The sequence below is a fragment of the Clavispora lusitaniae genome, assembly GCF_014636115.1.
Source record: "Clavispora lusitaniae strain FDAARGOS_655 chromosome Unknown tig00000078_pilon, whole genome shotgun sequence".
In the NCBI taxonomy this organism is placed as follows: Eukaryota; Fungi; Ascomycota; class Pichiomycetes; order Serinales; family Metschnikowiaceae; genus Clavispora; species Clavispora lusitaniae.
Genome location: NW_027093977.1, coordinates 626,604 through 643,997, shown reverse-complemented (window position 1 = coordinate 643,997; position 17,394 = coordinate 626,604). Strand labels below are relative to the sequence as shown.

The 17,394-nt window shown below is 40.3% G+C and overlaps 6 protein-coding genes across 6 annotated transcripts; 4 read left to right on the top strand and 2 right to left on the bottom strand. All coding sequences in view use genetic code 12, as the record gives it.

Moving 5' to 3' along the window:
- Positions 1 to 445: 445 nt before the first annotated feature.
- Positions 446 to 1,651, bottom strand: FOB63_002445 (uncharacterized protein; the record flags this gene model as incomplete). The annotated part of the gene is made up of 1 exon (XM_002616503.1): positions 446 to 1,651. The coding sequence occupies one exon, from the start codon at positions 1,649 to 1,651 to the stop codon at positions 446 to 448; it is 1,206 nt and encodes a 401-aa protein (XP_002616549.1).
- A 152-nt stretch (positions 1,652 to 1,803) lies between these two features.
- Positions 1,804 to 10,434, bottom strand: TEL1 (DNA-binding protein kinase; the record flags this gene model as incomplete). The annotated part of the gene is made up of 1 exon (XM_002616504.2): positions 1,804 to 10,434. One exon carries the CDS (start codon positions 10,432 to 10,434, stop codon positions 1,804 to 1,806), a length of 8,631 nt encoding a protein of 2,876 aa, XP_002616550.2.
- A 974-nt stretch (positions 10,435 to 11,408) lies between these two features.
- GCV1 (glycine decarboxylase subunit T) lies at positions 11,409 to 12,587 on the top strand (the record flags this gene model as incomplete). Its single annotated transcript, XM_002616505.2, has 1 exon — positions 11,409 to 12,587. One exon carries the CDS (start codon positions 11,409 to 11,411, stop codon positions 12,585 to 12,587), a length of 1,179 nt encoding a protein of 392 aa, XP_002616551.2.
- Positions 12,588 to 13,033: 446 nt separating this feature from the next.
- FOB63_002442 (uncharacterized protein) lies at positions 13,034 to 13,729 on the top strand (the record flags this gene model as incomplete). Its single annotated transcript, XM_002616506.1, has 1 exon — positions 13,034 to 13,729. One exon carries the CDS (start codon positions 13,034 to 13,036, stop codon positions 13,727 to 13,729), a length of 696 nt encoding a protein of 231 aa, XP_002616552.1.
- Positions 13,730 to 13,983: 254 nt separating this feature from the next.
- On the top strand, positions 13,984 to 15,972 carry FOB63_002441 (signal recognition particle subunit; the record flags this gene model as incomplete). Its single annotated transcript, XM_002616507.1, has 1 exon — positions 13,984 to 15,972. The coding sequence occupies one exon, from the start codon at positions 13,984 to 13,986 to the stop codon at positions 15,970 to 15,972; it is 1,989 nt and encodes a 662-aa protein (XP_002616553.1).
- A 541-nt stretch (positions 15,973 to 16,513) lies between these two features.
- FOB63_002440 (uncharacterized protein) lies at positions 16,514 to 17,290 on the top strand (the record flags this gene model as incomplete). The annotated part of the gene is made up of 1 exon (XM_002616508.1): positions 16,514 to 17,290. The coding sequence occupies one exon, from the start codon at positions 16,514 to 16,516 to the stop codon at positions 17,288 to 17,290; it is 777 nt and encodes a 258-aa protein (XP_002616554.1).
- Between the last annotated feature and the right edge of the window lie 104 nt (positions 17,291 to 17,394).

Here is a 17,394-nt window from a genome sequence, read left to right as displayed (position 1 = left end):
GCAACGTATTTGAATGAGAGTATTGAATATCACCGAGCAATGAATATTATCTTCAAGGTATATGAGAAGAAAATACCAGATCAGAAACGAAATAGTCAGATGCCCTTCAAAAGTGGTAACGTATCACTTCAAGACACAAGCCACTATAGCGAAATCAGCTCGCAAAAAAATTAGCAAAAGTAATGCAATGAAGACGAAAAAGAAAAAGACGATTTCCACCTATCCCAAATACACCTGTTGATCAGAGCGGAGGGGACGTGAAGAAAAGGCTAGCTACTCACTTAATTTTTTCGTTGGATCTCTGCGCGGTATCCGGTGCATTTTCTCAGTGCCATCACAGGCAAAATTGAACTCCACACATCGAAGATATGCGAACACCAAAGTCGAGCCTCCTTACAGGTGAGCACATCCTTTGAACAATGCGGTATTTTTATCGGTTACATTTCTAGTCTGAACCATAGTCCGTATCTTCGCCTTCTTCTTCTTTTTGGCTTTCAGAACCGTAATCAGTATCGTTGTCATCAAGAAGTGGATTCTCCTCATCGCTACTTTCGACGTCCTTTATATGGGGCGACGATGCGCTTTCACCGTTGGGCTCTGTCTCACTTATGCCCGAAGATGCCTGCATCAGGCTGTCTTGTTCCAGATTCTTTTGGTCGTCATCGTCATCGTCATCTGACAAAGCATTTATTTGATCATCTTCGTCGGACGCATTTTTGCATTCGTCTTTGTTCTGTATAGGCGAATCTGGCTCGCTTTTGGGTAGGCTTTTCGCTTGGGGGCTTTTTCTCACTCTCCTCCTTTTTGGTGCAGATTGCGTATAGGCCGCGACATAGTTTTTGTACGAGTCTCCAGAAAGGATATCCTCTACTTTGATGTGATGTAGGTTCAAGGCATTTCTCTCCTCGTAAACCAAATTTAAACTTTCTAGCGCCTCCTTGCAGTTTCCGTTGCCCTCGAGTTCAAAGATGCGTCTTTTTTTGCTATTCAACACCTGAAAGAACCGGTCTTCCAAGTCGCGAATGATCAGCTTATAGTCGGAAGTCATTTCTTCAATCTCGTGTTCTTTCACACTTAGTGTGCGCTCATACTCCTGTAATTTGTTTTGAGTCTCTTGAAGTTTCTCCAGAAGCTGCTTTGTTTTGCGTGCTTGAAATCCAACCCAAGTTAGCATATCATACTCTGCTCTATCTTCAGGACTAATTTCCTCAACGTTCACAAACTTTAGCAGAAACAGACCGTATGTGATGGGAAGAACGCCCTCTGTACGAATACTGAGTTCGAATTCGGGTGCCTCTTCCGCCAATTCGTCCCCCAACAAGCTTCCCGTGTGGGGGTCGTATTCCTCCAGGGATATGAGTTTTCCCCATAGTATTGCTCTGTGACTTACAAAGGAAAGGGCTGCATTACCAAGTAGACTAGATGTCAAGCCAAGCCATTCTGATTCTTGTAGGTCGGTTTTATCTTTGCCGTTCCGAATACTTGTCTCCGTCAATTCCTTCTCAAAGACACCTTCCTGGCATGCGGCTATCAAACGCACTGTATTTCCAATGGGAGTAATTCGTAATTGTGCCTCCGTCTGCTTCACTTCCTTGTTTTCATTTCGCAGAATTACAACCAAGGGGATAGATACGATTCTGCTTGAATCCATTGTGTAGTTTATAAGAAACCTATCATTTAAGACTAAAGACTAAACTAGGGTTAAATGATGCGGCTCATCATAATGTCATGCATATTGTTACTAACAGTTAGCGAAGTATGAACCGAAAGAAGCAAATCGGTAGTTGGAATTTATTCTGGTGTTTAATAGAATGGACACCATCCACAGTATATCAATGCTAAATTATCTTCGCTGGTAGCCTCTCTAATTAATTCGCGAACGGTTGCTTCTGTACTGAGCCCTTCATGGTGGATCTTTTCTTTAACAGTAAGAATTGCTGTGCTCGCTTCTGAACCATCTTCGTGTGCATTCACGCCTTCAACGCCCGGATCCTCTTCCTGAAGTTTTTTCATCCGAATGGGAGAGATGGACCAGGAATACAAAGGATCCCATCTTAAAACATCCAAAATTGCAAGAATGTGTTCTTTGTAATCACGTAGAACCCGAAGGGTGTGCTTGCATGATTCACTAAAAGTGCCTCTGGTCCCAGTAAAACCGAAACCAGCGACAATATCTCTCGTTAAACGGAAAGGAACGGTTTCTGGAATAGGAAGTCTTTTCCCCTGATCAAAAGCAACTCCCAAGTCAATATGAACGGGCTCCCCAGTGTATTGATCCAAGAGAATATTATTACAATGCCGATCACCCAAACCTAGCACATATCCTACCATTGAAGATGAAGCAATTCCTCTTGTGTAAACTTGTTGTGCATCAAACCAATCATCGGGTGTCACGAAGTGATCAACAAAGTATTGCCGTAACACAGGCTTGATTCTTTGACTGATCCGATTATAAACCAGAATTCGATGTGGAGCCAGCTCTGTTTGACAATCCTTCATCATTTGTCTGGCTTTCTCACCCTTGAGTGAGTCAGATTTTAGGTGGTAAGGTCGAATGACCTCAATAAATGCTTTGCTATTAGGCACAAATTGAATGACCCCAGCCCTATGTCCCAAAGGGACAGCTTTGTACGTACGTACTTGTAAATGTCTCTTTCTAGTTTCCTTATCTCTGCGTAGAAAGTTGTTCACTTTTTCAAAAACTTGCTCCATAGTAGCATCTTGTCGCAAATCATCTGTTCCGAACTTCAACAACATTTTATGTTGATCGCCATTGGAAAGCGTGAAAGTAGCTATTTTTGGAAGACTGATCCCAGATGTAGCAATGCTCACTGTATGCCCAATGTTCATCATGTATGGTATATTGGAATATCCAGTTTTGCTTACAGCAAGACTGAAGGTTGGTGGTGGTATTGATGGAAGGTGCTTAAGCCAGTACTCTCCGATTTGCAACTTATCAAGATGCAAGGATCTTCCTTTAGAAGTTTTAAGCTCTGCTAACGAGATACATTCTTTGCAAAGTTGTTCAATTGGCAAAAGAATCTCTGTGGTATATTTCAAATCCAAAGTGGCTAATTTTTCTCTCAATTTCTTTGCCGCTTCAATCCTCGGTAACATCGACTTCAAATTTGAGGTTTTAGAATATTCTTCGTGATAGATAAGAGACACAAGGTAGTATAACGAATGGAAGGGGTGTTCTTGAAAAACTCTCAATATTAAATCCTGAACTGAAAATTGAAATGTGGTTTTCTCGTTTGATATTCTGGAGAGTAACTGTGTACACCAAATCAAAGGCTTGTAACTGGGAAGAAAACGTAGATCATTTTTGATGCATTGTTGAAGGGTTTCCTCGTTGCTGAGTTCCAAAAATAAAGAGAAAAATTTATCCATATCGTCATTATCTGCATCGTCATTCAAAAGTAGTGCCTTTAAGAAGAATGTAACAGCATTTTTAGCGAATTGTCTCTTTGTTTCTCTAAGAGACTCAAGTTTGGACGTATCAGAGGTAACCTGGCTCTTCAATCGAGAATAATACTTTTGGACCATTTTTTTCTCTGTTGCGGAAACCGATGTTTGCCCGTAATGAGTTTTGATTTCGTCAATCTCTCTCTTCTTTCTATCAACACGTTTTGAGTATTCCTTTATTTGGTCTTCAATGGTATGAGACTTATATTGCAGATCACAGAAATGAGCAAGAGAGTGATAAATCAAGGAACGCAGAGATACATTCTCCACCATCTCTATATCCTCTCGCATTGGATCGACTAATCTCTCCAATAATCTAGTGCCGAGCTCTTGTCTCGATTCAGCTAGCCATTTTACGAGTGTCGCTTTCATGAGATTCTTATCCACACACGTTCGATTGAAGGACGTAAATATAGGACCTGTTTCTTTCAAATCATTCATCATTGCAATGGAAATGCCCGTTTTACCCTGGGTCCACAAAGAGTGGGCTGCTTGGAAATTTGAGAGTCTTTGCAATTGGGTTCCAATATTGTCGTCAGAAAAATCTGATGCATGAATGAATTCGTTCATGAAAATCGATGCGCTCACCATCTTTTGAAGTTGGAGGTTCTCCTGATATAAATTGGCTCGGCGGAAAGTTTCACCAACAGCTGCTTGCCAACATAGATCATGGTTTGCACTTGTACCTGAAGTTATTGACGAAATCGACCCTTCCCGTACTGGTAAAGCATGCGAACCATAAATCACAAAAGCAAGTTGTCTAGCTTGTAGTATATTTTCTGAGAAGTTAATACTAGCGGATTGAAACCAGCTAGTTAATTTCTCAAAGCTTTCTATCTCTTCACTAAACTGACAAATAGGAGAGCTTAGTATTCTATTGGATACATGAATACATGCCATTGTTTCAAACCACAGATGCGCCGATTCTCTCTTTCTTTTATAATTAGTTTTCCCTTCTGAAAATTCAGTACTGCAGTTCATCATGTTCAATATCAGATTCTCAAATATTCTTTGTGACGCTGACACATCTTCCTTGATCAGCTTGAAATAAGAAAAAACGGCTTCATGCGGGTTAGTTGGACAACTGGATGTTACAACGTCCCATTGATTTAGTTTCCAAGCCCATTCGAATGAGTCCTCTTTGTCCTTAAGAGACCTATCCACCAAGCTGGATGTTCCCAAATGACCATCATCCAACATCGATCTGATGACATTCCTCGAATGGGAATTTCCTGTCAATGCAATCGATGCATCAAGCAATCCACTTGCATATCTCATCTTCTCGGAGGAACTGCCCAAGTCATCGATGAGATTAATTGCGTAATCAAACGAAACGTCTTCTGGAAGACCTGATAACATATCCTCCTCGCCTAACAGTTTATAGATTGTTGCTATGGTGTCCCTGTGATCTGACCAATTGACATTTTCAATCTTACCATCAATCGAGTCTTCAAATAACATCAATGATGTTTTCGCCAAATTACCCTCCTTGACGACCTTAAATACACTGTCAACGTTGAGTTTCTTGTATAGGTTACGAAAACTTTCAACTTGAAGCACCAGACCCATCCTGATTGAAAGGATTATGTTTTTGATCAAATCAATGCTTTTGTCATCAGGAGAGCGCTGGAAATTACTCCAATATACTTGAAAGAAATCATAGACCTTAGCCGCACCTGACTCTCCGGTCAAGAATATATAAAAGCATATGAAACTTGGTAAGATCTCCACTGATAAGGATGGAATTTGAAGAACTGAGCTTGCCAATAACGATGCAATACTTGTTTGCTTAGCTATCTCTTGAATAAGAGAAAGTAGGAACTGAGAGACCCAAACTTCATAGGAATCATTCACAAGAATGTCCTTAAATTTTGCCAAAAAATCATTCAAATCTTCACTCTTGATTTGCATATCATACTCTGAATTTAAGAGCACGCACGAATGGAAATCGATGGGTATCAAATATTCTTTCAAGATAGGATAGTACTCTTCGAAAGGCAAAAATTTTGTCACATCCACAGGGCGCCTTTCGTATTTCCATAATAATGCTCCTAGTATAGTTTCGATGAACGCAGCATTAATAAAATCACATTTTTCTCCATATGACAAGAGCAGCTTCATGAAAGGATCCAAGCTACCATATTTGTTCACAAACTCCTCTTTGTTCACGCCTTCGTATTCTTGATCCAAGATGAACTCATCTAAATTTTCATGGGCATATCCTGAAAGATAAAAATAGGATAAAGTACTCGACATCCACATTTTAAGCTCGTCACTAGAACTCTCGCTGTGTCTCATCTTGATGAAAATTTTGATCAATCGCACATTAGTAGTGGTAATCTGCCTAGAGGCGATGTGAGGATATAACCGAGATATTAACATGAAAACAGTCAGTAGATTCTTGTCTATCGCTCCCTCAAAATCTGGGTCTACCAAAAAATCTTCAACTGATTTCATATCCAAATGAATTGATGAGCCCATCACTAGATCTATCATTGCACGCATTAGTGGAAGTGCTGATGTCAATTTTGATCCTTGAAAATGCAATATTTCATCTAGTGAGGTGAAGAACAGGACGTTGTTCATACCATCTCTGACCAAGGAGGCCGTATTTAGTAACCCAAATAAAAGAGGAATAGACTTTTCAGGCGATGCTAGATTTAAGAAGCTTGTGTCAATAGAGTTTAAAATAGGTAAAACCTCGTCTCTTAGGCTGGTAATAAGTAAAGGGCAACAAATATCGATCAAAAGCTTCACAAGTTCAAATTGGTTAATCTTGATTTGGCTCATCAGAAGAACGTATTTGATCCGCCTCAAGCATGTAAGGGTATCATTTTCCACGGAGTCACTAATATCCTTCCCGATATGGCGCACTAAGAAGTAAACTGTCTTCAAGTTCCAGAATTCAGACTTCTCTGAACTCCAGTACTTTCTAACCAATGCACCAATTAACTCCACGCTTGATAATGTTGATACCACCGCTTGCGCCGATGTATCCAAAATTACCTCAGACTGAAAAAGAGGGTCTGACTGTTTCTTAAGAGCAGTTTTGAATGCTTGTTCGCTCTTGGTATCCGTCAATTTTATCGTTTGCAATATTTGCAAAAGTAATTTTTCTCTCATATACGCTTTGTAAGCCTCATTGAATAGGTGAGCAATAATTTTGAATATATTGTTCCGAACGCCTTCAGTCGTGTATGCTAATGGAACAATTAGAGGGAGAGAATCACTTAGCATACTTTGGCGATCGGATGAGCGAATCTTGGACAAGTGGTCAATAATCTTGATGTATTCTTCTTCAGATTTTGGATGTTTTATGGAAAGCAGAATTGCAATTATTTCTTTATAGTTCTCCACAAGAAATGATCTGGTGTCTATATAACCAAACAAATGATGTGGGAATTTCAAGATGTTGAGCTGATGACCCCACCAACATTTTAATAACTCGAATCTTAGAGACCTAAAAAGAGACTTGACTCCGTGTTTTTTGGAGAGTTCGCTTATTAGTTTGATGCTTTGTCTCAAGTAAGGTTCAAAAAATTCAAACTTAGTGCATTCAATCAAATTGAATAGGACAGATATGCGTAATTGAAAGTTTCCCTTCGATATCAAACAGAAAAAAAGACAACATGTTGCAAACCTTTCAACTGATTCTTGATACACCTTAAATCTAGAAAAAAGTTCTTTGTAAAATATCATTTGCTCTGAAAGGTCAAGGAAGTTAAGGAATTTCTGCACTGATTGTGCAATTTCAATCGTCATTGCGTTGGAAAACCTTTCAAGAGAATCTAGGAAAAGGGTCTGTATATCTGACCTGTTGGCAAATTCAAAATCAGTTTCGATGAGTAAACTGAATATCATTTTCCAAACGCAAACTTGCAGTTTTCCCGTAACTAACAATGATTTCTGACAGCACAGAATAAAGTAGCTTAATAAGTCAATACAATCCTTCAACAAGCTTTCCTCTTTATTTGCTACCGCAGTGGGTATCGTCAACATTAGAAGATCACAAGACACTTCAATCACAGTATCACACCTGTCGAGCTCTTGGTCTGATAAAGGTCCTTCGCCTAGTGCTCGCACAAGTCGTATCAACCAATTAGCATTGAAATTGTTAGTAGAGTTTTGTGAGGAGGATTGTAACAAGATTCTTAGACAGCTCAAACGTTCTTTCGAGGGGATTGTCTCAATACACCTAAGTACGTTTTCATCATCTATTTTCTTAAGAGAGGCGTAGAACTTAAAGTAGGAAATAGCCTCCTCATAACTCAGCCGATCATACACGTCAGTAGGCGACGCTGTCCTACTCTTTCCTTTTTGTTGAGTCGAAAACTCTGAGTCGAAATCTGAATCATTTTTATGATTGTCCTCATGCGGTTGATCTTTTCTTCCAAAAAATCTCTGAAAGTAGCTGTCAAAGGTATTGAATGGGAAAAATGTATCTGTTAGTTGCTTTCTTGTCACTTTAGATTCTAAGACACATGAAAGAGCAAGTGACGCATCATGGCGCAGATGAATAGATGTGCTCAACGTGTTCCATAGCTGATGTGCACTATTGCGGAAAAGGCTCGAGCTTTCTAGACAATTGCACGCTAAGATGTCCGCTATAATCAGTATTGAGCTCGCCCAAGATGATAGTACATCTGATGTTTCTCCCGAATGACATACCAATTCCGAAACATCCAAAATTCGGGCAACAATAGTGTCAAAAACAAACTCATTTTGGGTTAGCATAGGGAATGATATCTCCGTAAAAGCTTTCTCGTTATTTCGTACTGACTCGTCAAGAACAATAAATGATTGTAATTCGCTATGATCATTGGCAGATCTGAGAAGGATCTCTAAGTCCTGTAAAGACAGGTTCAAGGGGATGGTTGATTTAGATAAATCTAGGAGTACGTTCTTCCCACTCATCCATAGAAGGAAAGTTGATACATCTTCTGGTGATGGGGAACGTCCACCAGTAAATCTTTTCAAACCAGAAGAAGAATCAACGTACTTTTCGTTCCACTTCGTGATAAACCAGCGACCAAGGCTCTGCGTGAAGTTTGACATTCGGGACACTTCTGCATCAGCATACACTTTGGTAATAGCCCAAAAAAAACCCAATGCAGTTTTGTGCAACGAGAAGGGCCCACTCAATTCTAATAAATCTATTAGATTTTCGAGCTGGCTAATAATTGTCTTATCTAAGAGCTTCGATACATCGTTCTCTGACTGGTTTCGGACAATATGAAAGAAAATGTCTGCTGCTAAAGTACCAATCTCCACATCGTTTATAAATGGTATCAAAAGTTTCAATATTTGATGTAATCTTTTCGTAAGGGTAGGATTGCAGCTCGCTACATTTATTTCAGTATTGAAAAGAATGGATCGGCATGCTAAAAAAGCCCAAAATGTTAGAGATTTTACATTGAGGACTTTGAGAATATTCGTGATGGCCACGATTGTCTCCTGGGACTCATCACCATATCCAAGGTTTATGTCTAGAATTGTTGATTCGTTGAAGTCCAAAGTCTTCGAGCTTTCATGTTCTTCTTTTGCCATAGGCAGTGCATTCTCGGTAAGATGAAATAGCTCAGCATGGAACGCTAAAAGTTGAAGACCACAAATCTGCTCTTTTGGATCATTTGAGCTTGTGATCAATGAATTGAAAAACAGCGAAGCATTAGAGCATGTCCACAAATGAGTTTTCTGATCTTGGAGTTTCTGCCTCTTATACATTGAGCCACCCAGGACTGACATATGCATGCTCATTTCATGAAAGTTTGCTAGCGGAATGTTTGGAGAGAGTTTTTCTCTCATGTCATAATATTTTACAATGAGTTTGGACAAGCCTCTCAAAAGTAGCCAAGGGATCGCCCTATCTGTCTTGAGGTACATACCATGCAAGCAGAATTCAATATTGGTACTGGCAAAGGTGAATCCTATGTCATTTGGATTGAGTCTAACAGACACTGACTGAACTTGAATCATTAAACTCTGAATCAACGAACCAATGTTGTACAATTGCACACTGCTCTCTGGGATACTTTCGTGCTCATCGTCGCTACTGGTTATAATGCCATCAGAGCCAATAAGCTTCGGAAGGCTTGAAATTTCAACGTACCTGTAGACTGTTTCCAAGTTGAGAAAAATTGCAATTTGTTTCTGAATGGACTCAAGTGGAGATGACACAAACATGTTGAAACTTCGAAGTGCAATATTGATGAGTTCGTGCAAGAACATATAGTCTTCAGTTGAAAGCACAATTAAGAGTTTATTGATGACCTTGAAAGCGACAACGACGGTCATTGATTCCCTATTTTTGAACAATCTCAAAGTTAGTTTCAAAATTCGAAGAAGAGGAAAATAGATATCGTATTTCAAAAGCGGTAAAAGAACCACGGGAGATTCACCACCGATTAGTAAATACAAGGACTGGTACAACTCTTGGAGAAGGGTTTCATTCAATGTGTGAATGTCATCTTTATGATCCAAAATATCCTCTAATGCACGCTTATGAAACTTGTATAGTTTTGTCCAAGTTTCTTCCGTGAGATGAGTTAAGAAGAACTGATGACTTAAAGAGGACTTAAGTATTTTAGCAAACAGAGTGGCACAGGGACCTAATATCACGGAATCAGCTGTGAAGAAGCAGCTAGATATAGTTGTGACGATTGCGAGCAAGTGTTTGAAGCGGGGTTGCCTTCCAGAGGGCTTCTTCAACGCTTCATCCACGAGCTCCCAAAGGAAGTTCGATGCAGTAGATAGTCGAGATACGACAGGATTGGTGGAATTATGGGCATATATGTCTCTTTCTCTTTGAATAAGCTTGAGAAGAGCAGTAGCAAGAGTATTGAACTGACGGGTCTCGAGTCTCAATTTGGAAGCAGGTAATCCCTCTAGAAGACCCAATGCATCATTTCGGCTTTTGATTTTCGTCGACTGGAGAGCATCTACGATCCGTGTTAGGTCGAATGTAGACATGATGGGAGGAAGAAACCATGAGAGTGAGATGAATGCGAATGCGCGTCTCGCTACTAGTGATAATGATCTTCGCAAAAAAGAACGGTTGCAATTTCGTTTCAAAACTTACACTTTGACTAAGATGATGTATTTTTAGGGAAAGTTTTGTGTACATATTTGTGCTATATATTTAATAATGAGTAATGAGGAAGTGCAGGTGTATTCTTGAACGTACGATCTATGTTCGACGATGTGGTATCTTGTCTTCTATGGCGGTGACAGATACCATTTCGAGAGAAAGCTTCAATGTGTTCAAACAATCTCTTCTTTGTTTTGAAATATATCAGTTCAAATACTCATCTTCATTGTCATTACCCATTTAGGTAAGTCGGTGAGACTAAAGTTAAGAACTACATCTTTCCTATGGCGTGCTCGTGACACACGGAAAGAAAAAATAAACTGACTTTCATTGAACACATGGAGTTGATGGCTGAAGAAGATAACGGCTTTTCGGAAATAACCCACTGTCCACAATGCCGTGCATTCGAGAGGTGGAAAGGAGTTTTTACTTTCAATTTGGAAGCTGGAATGATTTCTCCCAATCTTTGGTTCTTCAATGTCGCTATCATAGTATACTTCTACGTGGCGAATGTTCCATTCAATTGTATACATCATGATCTTGGACATAGTTTGATGCAGCTCATGCGAATTGCTGGTTATTCGATGTGTGGGATTTTGTGCTACCTAGCCGTGGGACTCAGTTATTACATGATCATTGAAGGGAGTTTTGGAATCACAGGTAGTTAACTATGATGTGATTTGCTGCCCGGCTATGTCTTACCCGTCTTTCCATCCATTGAAGGCGGTGCATTCATTCTGGCCTAGTTGACTGCGACGCGAGTCATCCGAGTCAGACAGAGTCAAGATTGTATGTAAGCCTAAGTATTTAAACCCACGTCTTCCACCATAGAAAAAGAAAACGTCACTATAGCACAATGTCGTCGATGCTCCGCAGATTTTACTCCTCCGGTACCTTAACCAGAACTCCATTGTATGAGAGTCACGTCAAGTACGGCGCCAAGTTTGTTCCTTACGCTGGCTTCGAGATGCCCATCATGTATAAGGATCAGTCTCACATTGAGTCTCATAATTGGGTGCGCTCAAAGGTTGGTTTGTTTGACGTTAGTCATATGTTACAGCATCGCTTTCATGGAGCTGATGCTGTGAAATTTTTGCAGAAAATCACTCCTATTGATTTATCCCAGTTGCAACCATTCACATCCAGCTTGTCTGTCTTACTTAATAATGAAGGTGGGATTATCGATGACACGATCATTACCAAGCACGGAGAAGATAAATTTTACATGGTTACCAATGCTGGTTGTCGGGAGAAAGATCTTGCTTTCATCAGAGACGAATTAAAGAACTTTGACCAAGTCCACCATCAGACGTTTGAGGGTACCTTATTGGCCGTCCAAGGTCCTGCTGCAGGCAGCTTGATGCAGAAGCTCACCAATGAGGACCTCAGCAAAATTACATTTGGACAAACACAATTTTTGAAGTTGAACAGTCTCATTGACTCAGATATTCATCTCTCACGGACAGGTTACACAGGAGAGGACGGGTTTGAATTGTCTATTCCTTCCACTAACGACAAGGAAGCAAAGCAGGCGAGACAGTTTTTCGAAGCATTGATTGACGAAAACCCAGAACTTGTGCGTCCCATCGGTTTGGCCGCTAGAGACTCCTTGAGATTGGAAGCAGGAATGTGTCTTTACGGAAACGAGTTATCTGAGGAAATAACTCCAGTAGAGGCATCATTGTCTTGGTTGATCCCTAAAACTAGAAGAACAGCAGATGCTGGCTTCAATGGCAGTTCCAAGATCTTGAAACAATTGACTGAAAAGGGTTTGGTCACTAGACGTCGTATCGGCGTTATTTCCAAGGGACCAGCCCCCAGAACAGGGGCTAAGATTGTTGATAATGAAGGTAAGCAAGTTGGGTATATCACTTCTGGCTCTCTCTCTCCTACGTTGGGCCTGAATGTTGCGCAGAGCTACATAGACAAGTCTGTCAAGATTGGATCTGAAGTGCAGATTGACATTCGTGGCAAGTTGAGACCAGGAAAAGTGACCAAACTTCCTTTTGTCCCTAACAATTTCTACAGAGGATAAATCCTCCAATCTTATCTTCAGTACTTCACCTCCGAATTCGCGTAGATGTACATTCAAATATACGCACCCTGCCATGTACGTTGCACGTCGCGTCGCGATATTCTCCTTTGGATCGTAGATAAAACAGAATATCATTAAACAAAGCCGCATGTGGAGTACTTCAAACCACAAGTTGCCTATGTATATCTGGCGTCTGTTTATTTTTTATACTCGGAGTAAATTATTTTTGTCAATTGGTGTTCATCAAATTCATTTTTGCCTTTCGAGCGTGTCTCAGGACTCAAAGAAATCGTGTTTGGCGCGCGTCAATGGAGCGCGAACTTCATGTACATGACCCTTCTTCACGGTTAAAAACGTATATAAGTCCCGAACTTCAGTGAGCGAAGAAAAAAAGCACAAGGATACCGTTTGAGACTGTTTCTCCTCTCTGTTGTATATATCTTTCGATGTCTTCTCCCGTCAAGCCTTTGTCTCCTCAGAGACTGTCCGTGTCTAACTCCCGGTCCCATTCTCCACAGAAATTGACCCCTTCCCCCACAAAAGCAACTAATCCATTTCAAGCTACCCCAACTAGAATCCCTAGACTTGGTTTCAGTATGGACCGTCCTGGTCGTAACAACAGTCCATCTGCCTCGCTGAAGCCTGCTTTTTCCATTTATGAAGACACACCAGAGGAGCATTTTAAGTACCATAACGCATCTCCACTAAAAGATGAAAAATGCCATGATGACAAGGAAAATGTCTTACAGCCCAAGGTAATGGCGCTAAAACAGACTAATTATAGTTTTAGACGTCCTTTGAGCAATTTGAGCATCAGCCAATTCCCTGGTTACATGTCTGCTCGTGGGCAATTACAGCTAGGCCCAGTGCAACTCAAGGAAATGTACCAACCCAAACATTACACCAACGAGTCCAGAAGTGTCCACAAGTTCAATCGGTTGCCCAGCTACATCACCCCTCCAAGGAATAGTTTGCGGAAGATCTTATATCGCTCTACTGAAGTAGAGGACGATGACGTTGAGCTTCGCTTGATAGCAAAACAAAATGATTACATAAGACGCAAGCGGTCCATGTCTGTTGGAATCAATAAGGGTAAGGCACATCTTGTTGCCAAAAACAAATTCAAGATCATGGCGAACTAGAATATGCATTTCACACTTCATTTCATTTCAAACTCTCATTCATTTTTCATTTCACTTCAATAGCTTCAAGTTTTTGATACCCTTTACGAACATCTTCAATAGTAATATCGATCTCGAATAGACTATGACATCTAACTAGAACTAAATGAAATGGTTCCCGTAGACAACCATATATTGTATGCAGTATTGAGTGAAAAAAATGTCCGCTCGAACAAGTTCCACAATTCCGTTTAACATAATACCGAAGGAATAATATGTCGAACTCGGTTATCGAAGCCTTCAAAGGTATCAATGTAGCGTCTGCTCATGATTTGACTGAGCATGAGGCTATCTTTGAAGTTTCCTATCAGTACTTGTCGAAGATTAAGGACTTTCGTGATTTGAAGTCTTTTCACTATTGTCTTGTCTCCTTGATCAATAGTGATAAATACTACAGAGCTTTACAATTAATCAAGGAAGTGCCCAATGAAATCCATCAAGAATATCCATTGGAAAAGGCATATGTCTATTACAAGACAGGAAAAGTTGACTTATTGAAAGACGTTTACAAATCAACAATAAACCTGAACGACATCAGTGACGCTTTATCTAGAGGATTGAAACACGTCGTTGCTCAAAGCTACTACCAGACTGGAAAGTACGATGCAGCTTTGCAACTATACTCTGAATTAATCTCTACCAATACCGTTGACGGTACTGTGGATTTGGCTTGTAATGAGAGAGCTATTTTGTCGCAGATAGCCATGAAGTCAGGATCATGCCCTGTACCTCAGCTGACCGTTTCTGATTCTACAGAGACGTACGATATTATCTTCAACAATGCTTTGATCAAGTTGGCAAGTGGGAATTATGATGAGAGCTTACAGTTGTTGAAGTCTGCATTGTCGCAGTGTGAAGAACAGAACCTTGACTCTGAGCCAACTGAGTTGATGATGGAGGTTTCCCCAATCAAATTGACTGTTGCATACATTTACCAATTGAGTGGTAGAATTGATGAAGCGGTAGAAGTGTTAAGCACGCTCGATTTGACCTTCATTACTGACCTAATGGTCCAGTTGATTATCAAAAATAATTACAAGTCCCTCCATCCCTCTGAAGAAAATGTCAACTTTGTTGCCAGAGAGTTGGATTACCAATTTCACTTTCATCATTTGAGACAAAAACTTACACCCATTCAACGTCACACGTTGTTAAAGAACCACTTATTGTTGTCTTACCAAAGCAAGTCCCTCTCAAAAAGCTCAAAGTACTTAACAAATCGCTTCTACAAAGAGTATTCGGACAGCTTTAACGGTGATGTTACACCATTAATCTATAAAGTCCTTATCACGTTGGATATCACATTGGAAGATCTTGAATCTCCATCGCAAAACACCGCAGTCGCAAAGAAAATCTTCAAGTTTGCTCGTGGAAAGCTAGAAAGCAACGACATTTCTGATATTCTTGTTGCTGCGGCCATTCTTTTGGTATCTGTGAACACTGTTTCGGGTAATTACGATCAATCTTTGTTGATTTTGGAAAAATTGGTTGAAGTTGAACTTTCCTCGAGCCCTGAGACACTTCATGCTAGCATTTTTGGGCTCATATTTACCTTGTATGAACAAAGGAATTACTCAAAAAAATTGAACAGCTTGCAATATGCTCTTTTGCAAAAATTCGAAAGCTTGGGGAGTGAAGTACTTCAGAGAAATCCTCATTTGTATTACTTTGTTCGTGCGTTCGCTTTCAAGTACTTGAATGCTGGTCTGGAGGAGAAGTCTTTACATTTGTTCGGTATCTTGCATTCTACCCGAAAGGATGATCTGATTGTTTCCAGTGTCGTTAACAAAGATAACGGCTCGTTGGCTCCAATGGAGTCGCTCGCATCAAATGAAAGTATCGAAGAATTGCTTTCAGTTAACGTTGAGACTTTAGTTTCAGCAGAGAACCCCGTTAATCGGGCCGTTCCAGCAAAGAAGCCAGTACACAAAGTCACGAAAAAGAAGCAAAAGCCAAAGTTCTCGAAGCACAAGTTTTTCAAACCTGACCATGAGTTTGATCCTGCAAAGGACTTGGATCTGGAGCGGTGGCTCCCGTTGAAACTCAGATCAAATTACAGACCTTCGAAGAAAGATTTGAAGAAGAAATCAGGAGGCCACCAAGGCGCTATAGAGTCATCACCTGCTCCTCAAACTGCTGCTCACTCGTCCTCAACTTCTACTAAATCGAAGAGCAAAGGAAAGAAAAAAAAGGGTAAGAAGTAGTCTTCTTTGTTTAACATATGTATAATAGAATAAACTCTAGCGTAATGTTGAAGGCCAGAATAGCTTCATTTGGCAAGGTTGTGGGGTATAATGAGCTGAGGAGTTGTTACTCCGAAAATACTGAACGATACCGGATCGGCTCTGTTTTCGGCGCACTACGCGCGCTACATGCTTCCTTTCCTGCCTTGGCGGTTTAGATAAGACAAATGACAGGCCTGGAACATATGCGCTCCTGCATTTTGAGGATTTTTCGCACCCGCATACTTCTTTAGGGTCAAATTCCTAACCGTAGCCCAACTCAGAAGGTATATCAAGTGCAGTGATCCCCGTAAACCTAGTTACTTCATCACGAAACTATTTTTTTTTCCCTCCCTTTTTGAATATTTCAATAGATCTACCTATCTTTGACATATTTAAAAAGACAAGTTATGATTGTGCTTTTGAGCTATCAATTTGAATACTAAAACAATTCTGTTGCCGAAACTTGTTTCAAATTCCACCGTTTTTCTCAATTGTGATTTATCGATTGAAGTCCTCAAAAATGTCTACCGCTCCCTCAAAGCAAACAAAGGCCGACACTTCCAGGGTCAAGATCTTAACTGAGAAAGATGTGCCTAAAGCTTCTCGCACTTTGGTCAAGTCGTTCGAGGAAGATTCCTTGGCAAAGTTGTTGACAGACCATATTGATGATCTTGAACTCAAGAATCAGGTTGAACACACTTTGTACGAATGTTATCTCAAGCAGCACTTGGAAAAGGGTATTTGCCTTGGAATCGGCGAAGGCACTGAGGAGTATGAAACTGTGGCTATCTGGTCAACTCCGACTTCGATTGAAGATGGGTTAGATAGTTTTGATAATCTCATGTATGCTGGATATGGCAAACTTTGGGAACAAGTTGGTGAGGAAGGCCGTGAAAAGATTTTCAGAGGAATGTTACCTCTTTTGCATGACACTGCTGAAAGGATCTTGTCCACTGATTCAAGATTCAAAGGTAAAGGTGTTTATACCTTGGTTTATTTGGGTTCTGTTGCTAGCGCTCGTGGTAAGGGAAATGTGAGAGCTATGTTTGATTATATGTTCCACAATTACATCGACAAACCAGGTACTAATAACATTGCATATTTGGAAAGCTCATCTTCTGATAACATTCCAATCTACAACAGATTTGGCTTCGTCTTCTACGAAGACATTATGTTGGGATCGAACGAAGATGCAGACGCCAAAGAAGGTGAGGACTATGCTATCATGAATGTGATGATTCGTGGTTCTTTTGGAAAGGACTGGTCCAAGGATCTGAACTCTGAAGCTAAATTGTGAGCTTTCTGTTTTATTTCTCTTTTTCTGATTTTTAAATCTCTTCGAGTTGATTTGAACTTGATTTATGCATTCATGATTTGTTTTATTGTTAAATCTTTCTCAAA